The sequence below is a fragment of the Mustela nigripes genome, chromosome 13, assembly GCF_022355385.1.
Source record: "Mustela nigripes isolate SB6536 chromosome 13, MUSNIG.SB6536, whole genome shotgun sequence".
Lineage (NCBI taxonomy): Eukaryota > Metazoa > Chordata > Mammalia > Carnivora > Mustelidae > Mustela > Mustela nigripes.
Genome location: NC_081569.1, coordinates 29355023 through 29362866, shown reverse-complemented (window position 1 = coordinate 29362866; position 7844 = coordinate 29355023). Strand labels below are relative to the sequence as shown.

Here is a 7844-nt window from a genome sequence, read left to right as displayed (position 1 = left end):
GAGCCCGATGCGGGACTCGATCCCAGGACCCTGAGATCATGACCTGAGCCGAAGGCAGCGGCTTAACCCACTGAGCCACCCAGGTGCCCCTATAATTTGTATTTTTAATACATTAAAAAGAAATATACTCTCCATTAAATTATATTCCAAAATAAATTACACAACCTGACAAAACAATAGTAATTAAAAAAATTATTTTATCAAACTACAGTCCCCTCCTGGCAAATTCTGATAAACCCTTAAGAGGGAACATACACTCTCACTTACACTGCATGAGAAAAACTGCTCTGTAAGATATCTAAGAAGTGAGAGTTTTAAATGTAACATGTAGGGGCTCCTGGGTGGCTCAGTGGCTTAAGCCTCTGCTTTCAGCTCAGGTCATGATCTCAGGGTCCTGGAATCGAGCCCCGCATTGGGCTCTCCACTTGGCAGGAGGCCTGCTCCCCCCACTCCACCGCTTTCCTCTCTGCCTACTTATGATCTCGGTCAAACAAATAAATAAAATCTTTAAAAAAAAATATATATATATATATATAACATGCAAAAAACAACAACAACAACGATACAGGACACACTGGGGAAAAGATAGTCTCTTTAATAAATGGTGTTGGGAAAACTGGACAATTACATGCAGAAGAATGAAATGGTACCATTTTTTTACATCACACACAAAAATAAATTCAAATGGATTAAAGATGTGAATATAAGACTGGAAACCATAAAATTCCTAAGAAAACATAGGCAGTTAAGTTCTTGGACATCAATCTGAACAGTATTTTTTTGGATCTGTCTCCTAAGGAAAGGCAACAAAAGCAAAAATAAACAAATGGGACTATATAAAACTAAAAAGCGTTTGCAGAGTGAAGGAAACCATCAACAAATGGAAAAAGCAACGTACTGAATGGGGGAAAATATCTGCAAATGATAAAACTGGTAAGGGTTTAATATCCAAAATATATTAAAAAATCACACAACTCAATATAAAAAGAGCAATCCAATTAAAAATGGGCTGAGGACCTGAATAGACATTTCTCCAAAGAGAGACAAAAGGCCAACAGACACATGAAAAGATGCTCAACATCACTAACCATCAAGGAAATGCAAACTGTAATCACTATGAGTATTACATTATACCTGTCAGAATGGCTATTAGCAAAAGGCAAGAAATAACAAGTGTTGGTGAGGATGTGGAGAAAAGGGAACCCTTGTGCACTGTTGGTGGGAATGCAAACTGGTGCACCTACTATGCAAAACAGTATGGAGGTTCCTCAAAATATTATAAACAGAATTCCATATGATCCAATAATTTCACTTCTGGGTATTTATCTCAAGAAAACAAAAATACTAATTTAGAAAGACAGATACATGCATCTCTATGTTCACTGCAGCACTATCTACAGTAGACAAAACATGGATGGAACCAACTTAAGTGTCCATAAATAGATAAATGGATAAAGAAAATGTGGTATTTATATTTATAATGGAATACTACTTAGACATAAAAAGAATGAAATCTTGCCATTGTGACAACATGGATGGACCTAGAGTATTACGGAAAGGAAAATGAGCCGGAGAAAGACAAACAGCATATGGATTTCACATGCACAGGGATCTAAAAGATAAACAAAACAAAGAGACTCAGATACAGAGAACAATCTGTTGTTGGTGATTGCCAGAGGGAAAGGAGCATGGAGGTGATAAGCACATACAGGGATTAAAAAAAAAAAACAGAAAAACTGGGGCGCCTGGGTGGCTCAGTGGGTTAAAGCCTCTGCCTTCAGCTCAGGTCATGATCCCAGGGTTCTAGCATCCAGCCCCGCATCGGGCTCTCTGCTCAGCGGGGAGCCTGCTTCCTCCTCTCTCTCTCTGCCTGCCTCTCTACCTACTTGTAATCTCTGTCAAATAAATAAAATCTTTAAAAAAAAAAAAAATCCTGGGCGCCTGGGTGGCTCAGTAGGTTAAGCCGCTGCCTTCGGCTCAGGTCATGATCTCAGGGTCTTGGGATCGAGTCCCACATCGGGCTCTCTGCTCAGCAGGGGGCCTGCTTCCCTTCCTCTCTGTGATCTCTTCCCTTCCTCTCTCCTACTGTGATCTCTCTGTCAAATAAATTAAAAAAAAAAAAAAATCCTTAGCTGAATACTTAAAGCACAGTATAAAAAGTTATAATTACTTTGGAAGACTGTTTAGTGCTTTTTCTCCCCCCCCCCCACGAAGACTTTTTATTTATTTGTTTATTTATTTGTGTGTGTGTGTGAGAGAGAGAGAGAGAGAGCGCGCGCGCGCGCGCGCGCGCGCGCATAAAACCAGGGGGAGCAACAGGCAGAGGGAGAAGCAAGCTCCTACGGGGCTCCATTCCAGGACCCTGGGATCATGACCTGACTGGAAGGCAGATGCTTAATCCACTGAGTCACCCAGGTCATGCTTTACTGCTTTCTTTTTTTCAAATTATTTTATTTATTTATTTGACAGAAACCACAAGTAGCAGAGAGGAAGGCAGAGAGAGGGGGGAAGCAGGCTCCCAGCTAAGCAGAGAGCCCGATGTGGGGCCCGATCCCAGGACCCTGAGATCATGACCCGAGCCAAAGGCAGAGGCTTAACCCACTAAGCCACTCAGGTGCCTCAAGTTAAACACACACCCTACCATACTGCTCAATAAATCTACTTCTAATTATTTCCCAAGAAAAATTAAATAATACATACGAACTCTTTCCCCAGAGGTATTTACACGTACCTTTCCTACCACTCAGAAAAGTGTTTAATACCCATTTCCTTTAGCTTACTGCTGGGTATGATTTTACTAGATGACTGGCAGCTTTGTTTTGTTTCTAACCAAAGATAAAGATGACCAGCAACTACAAATCCTAAGCAAGGAGAGTGATGGGTAACCTTTAATAATTTGTGCACTTTCCTTCTAGAAGTCCCAAATTACAAACTAATTATATTAGCAAAAAACCTTTTATGAAACAACTGTTTATAATACCAAGCGTGATCTGGGAACATACATCCCCCTTCCAACATGGCAAAATCAGACTCTCCAACATGGTTCAAATTGTATTACTAACTTCAGTACTTCAGTAAGGGAAGGAGTAGGATCTACTCTCCTAGATGTGCATACGCCCATCATATATTTAACATTTTGATTTTTAGGTGAACTACACAGGCAATCCCCGCTACCAATCCAACTTATGTAGAGCATTTTCACTTATGTTTGAGGTTTTTACCAAGTCCTTTGAAAACAACTGCTCAGTGCTTTTATACAACCTGAAGATTCCAGAGTAGGAAAAGAGAAGTGTCTGAAAATGAACATTTCTACAAACTCAATCTAAAAAGCTATTTCTAGGGTGCCTGGGTGGCTCGGTGGGTTGAGCCTCTGCCTTCAGCTCAGGTCGTGATCTCAGGGTCCTGGGATGGAGTCCCACATCGGGCTCTCTGCTCGGCAGGGAGCCTGCTTCCTCCTCTCTCTCTGCCTGCCTCTCTGCCTACTTGTGATCTCTGTCTGTCAAATGAATAAATAAAATCTTTTTAATAAATAAATAAATAAATAAAAAGCTATTTCTAACACTACTTTTTGGCATTCAGTTAAGCATTCTGTTCCCAAAAAAGGGGGGGGGGGTGCCTGGCTTGCTCAGTTGGTTAAGTGGCTGGCTTGGGCTCAGGTCATGAGCCCAGGGTCCTCCGGGATTGAGCCCCTCATCCTTCCTCTCACTCTCAAATACATAAAATGTTTAAAATCAACAACCACCACCACCAACCAAAAACCCAACATACTTAGAAGAATTAATCCCTTTAGTTTAAATTTATTAAATCAGAGCGCTTTCCACTTAATAACTAATCAGCTCAGATAAAGTCTCCCCAAACGGTCATTTTGGCATTGGTAATTCTAGGAGAAAGGAAAGAAATGAATAATGCAGAGGGCACATAAACAACCTCAAAGGCAGGACTGCTGAGGTGCAAGCCTGAAGAGCAGCCATGGACTTTAAAGGCTGGAAATCCAGAAGTGTAGGAGTAGTGCAGAAAAGAAGGCTGGGCGGTTATTAGAAAGCGCTACCTTTTAAATCCAGCCCTTGGCAAGAAAAGGAAGAGAAAACTCCCACTCTTCTGAGTTATCAGGGTCAGGATATAGTAAACAGGACTGTTAAAGTCTTAAGGGTTGACTAAAGAACCTAACCACTATTTTTTTTTTTTTTTAAGATTTTATTTATTAATTTGACAGAGAGAAATCACAAGTAGACAGAGAGGCAGCCAGAGAGAGAGAGAGGGAAGCAGGCTCTCTGCCGAGCAGAGAGCCCGATGCGGGACTCGATCCCAGGACTCTGAGATCATGACCTGAGCCGAAGGCAGCAGCTTAACCCACTGAGCCACCCAGGCGCCCCAGAACCTAACCACTATTTTAAAATATTTTAATTCAGCAGTTTTCGGAAAACAATGTTTCAAGTTGGGAGGCTTCTGGAATTTGGGTTGTCACTTAACTAGACCAAACTTGAGGTCCCTCAGGTTAACCCCTCCAGAGCTCTCTTTTTAAACATTTTATTTATTTGACAGAGAGAGAGCACAAGCAGGGGGAGCAGCAGGGTGCCCACTGAGCAGGGAGCCCCGCAGATGCCAGACTCAAGATCACAGGGCCCTGAGCTGAGGCAGATGCTTAACTGACTAAACCACCTAGGCACCCCTCAGAGCTCTCTTTCAAGTGTACCCTGATTTGGCCTTAACAGCCTCATCCAAAAAATTTTATTCTCTTTGACTTTCAAATTATAAAACCTGTTCAGTTTTATATGGATAACAAACCCTAACATATAATTTGCAAAAATGGAATCTGCTATAATAAAGCAAATATATATTTAAGCATTTGTGCCAGGCAAGATGCTACAAGTTACATTATTTCATTTAAGCTTCACAACTACCAAAGATCCTGATTTTAGAGATGAGGTAACTGAGCTTTAATGTTAATGAACATGCCCAAGGTCACACAATTAGAAAGTAGCTGACGTAAATGTAACGTAATGTAACCAACATAAATGCCTAAAATAAAGATTTTTTTGTTTATAAATTATACCCAAGAATGGGAATAGAACTCCTAGAAGATAAACAAATGTTCAAACTTTTTTTTTTTTTTGGCTCAAACTTTTTAAGGAGAAGAATCCCTTACTCTACAGTCTGCCAAAAATCTCTACCTTTTCCCTAGCCTGCCACAAAATGGAGCAATTTTTTTTGAAGAGGTCACAAGAAAACACCCCAAAAGGAATATATATGAAAATATTGTAGTACTTTAGCATTTAGATAAGGAAAATGCAAAATAAAACAAAAATCATAAAATTTGACAAACATCAGGATGGGCCAAAAATAACTACAGCCAAGACACTGAAAATAGTTCCACCACTAGTAAAGGAAATCAGTTTCCCAAGATGCGCCTCAATTTCCTCCTTTTTATAAAATGAGACAGTCTTCGTGAAGTGCATGCTAGTTTTACTGTTCTATGATAAACGAAGAGAAAGCTCATTTCTTAGGTTCTGAAGGATCTAGTTATTAACACTCAAGTCAAGAGAACAACCTTCTTTCTTTTGAGTTCATAAGTGTAAATTTGCATGCTTAGGGCCTAATTTTCACACCCCGCATATACTACCATCATGGACCAAGACCAAAGTGCAGTTACACTAATTAAAAAAGTACAGTGATGGAAACAAAATCTCCGCAAACACATAGGGGGAAGGCACAGTCAAGAGAGAGGAATCAGCAGCACAATTCATATTCCAGCAATCAGATTTTCGACTGGAAGCAAAAAAAAAAAAAAAAAAGCTTCCCTGCTGTCTGTAGAACTCAGTATTTCTGAGCGTGTGGGGCCCAATTTTCGAAAGATGTATGTATATACTTTGCCTAACACCTATCCATATTCAGGCTCTCTTCCAGATTTCAGGAAACAACCATACATGGTTGTTTCTTAAGATAGATCTTAAGAATGGAAGAGTTGGAACGTGGCACAACAGTCTCTAAAACGACAGAACGGTCTGCGAAGGTGACATAGAAAACGCTAACCGAGAAAGGCCTGATTTTTAAAAAAGTCTACTGTGTCCCACTGGTGTCCCCAGGAGACGCTATCGGTGTCCGTGCCCGCGTCCCCGGAAGGGCCACCCCTGCCCCTACACCGACCGCGACGCGCCGGGCGGCTCAATGTCACCTTCGCCGACGCGCTGTAGGCCGGCGGCGGACACTCCCAGTCAGGTGGCTGCAGGGGTCAGCGCCGGGGCACGGTCACGGCCCGGGGACCGAAGGAGTTCCGTGGGAGCGGGAGGCGCACTGCGCCCCTTCCCTGGAGCCCACAGCAGGTCCACACCTGATCAGTCCGCGGTGCCTGCACCAGGAAGTCGCGCTGGGGGAGGCCCCGGGGGCCGCGTCTTCGAGTCCCCCATTTAAGTGGAGGCGGCGGGGAGAGAGGCCAGCGGTCACCAGATTCGTCCGCCCGCCCGCAGGGCAGGGGCTAGGCCGCGGGGCAGGCCTTCCCTCGAGTGGCGGCGGGGGACCAGGTCACCGCAAGGACACGCGGGCGCTAGGAGTGGCGGCGGGGGCCTTACCGGCGGCAGGGCCGGGGACCGGGCTTGAGTACTGGAGGCCTCGAGGGCTGGCACGGGCGGCTGCGGCTGCGGCTACAGCGCAACGGCGGAGAGCGGCGCCGAGCATGACGGCGATGGCTGCGCGCAGTCCAAGGCTGAACAGAAGCCGGGTGTGAACTCACGGGCCGCTCCGGAGCTCGCGGGGGCCGGACTCACGCACCGACGTACGGTGGGTGGAGCGTGAGGCCCCGACCACTGCGGCGCTCGCGCCCTGGCGGGCTGACTGCGGACGCCGGCGGGCTACGGCGGCGCGCTAAGGACAAAACATTTTCACGCTGTGCCGGCCCAGCCCCGCCCCACCCAGTCTCAGTCTCGCCCTTGGTGGAGCCGGGGTGTAAGGTCGTTGAAGCGCCGGGCGGGGGACGATACCGTAGTTCACGTCCGGAAGCGATTACATCAACCCCAATGGAAGCAATAAGGGGGCTTCAGTCGGTAAAGCATGCGACTGTTGATCTCGGGATCGTGAGGTGGAGCACCACGTTGGTCTTAGAGATTATTTAAGGAAAAAAAGAGATTTTAAACGGGAGTGTTAAAAAGGATAGCAACGACAAGTTATAATAAAAATACCCTCTTTGTTTAACCTCTTCCCTTCCCTTTTGGAGCCTAAAATAAGAAAATGGGGAAAAACACAACTGCGTACATGTAAGGGATTTTATTAGTAACCCTTCTTAGATCACAAACCCGCAAGCATTAAAAAATGAGCTCAGTCACTTCACTCTACAGGTAACAAACTCATAAATCAGGTTGCTTGTTGGCAATCAAGGCTCTCAAATCCCTAGTTCTCAGGACTTAACTGGATATTTGTTGTATACCGACTTATGATTTCAAACCCATGTTTTGAAATCTTGTTTTGGACAAAGTTGTTCGTGGCTTGAATTTGTTTAGAATGACTTATTTACTTATTTTAATGAAATTGCTTTGAAGTTGGATATTAGGACTTTCTAATAGAACAGTTGCACCTGGAGCACAAAAGACCCCTAGGTCGTTCGCAGCAGAGTAAGGGCAGTGGTGTCAATCACCTGATGGACTTTCAAACTTTATAAAGAATTTGTGAGGACTTCCCAAGAACATCCCGTCTGGACAAGACTGCCCTTTGCTGGGTACTTGAGACACTTTCTCCTGCCATGGCCAGGCTGGCTGCTTTTGGTTGGCAGTGGTAATAAACCATACAGCAGTCCCATTAAGTAAGGGACATCTGTTACCGCTTGGCAAGGCTACTCCTTGTAAGCTTGTGATGGT

At 44.3% G+C, this 7844-nt stretch overlaps 1 protein-coding gene across 1 annotated transcript in view; it reads right to left on the bottom strand.

Annotated features, from left to right (window-relative positions):
* LOC131999160 (cytochrome c oxidase subunit 5A, mitochondrial) overlaps positions 1–6771 on the bottom strand; it is a 16056-nt gene extending 9285 nt beyond the window's left edge. Inside the window, exon 1 of the mRNA XM_059371814.1 lies at positions 6567–6771. Within this exon, the coding sequence (XP_059227797.1) occupies positions 6567–6672 (106 nt within the window). The 5' untranslated portion in view covers positions 6673–6771. The remainder of the gene's footprint in view (positions 1–6566) is intronic.
* Between the last annotated feature and the right edge of the window lie 1073 nt (positions 6772–7844).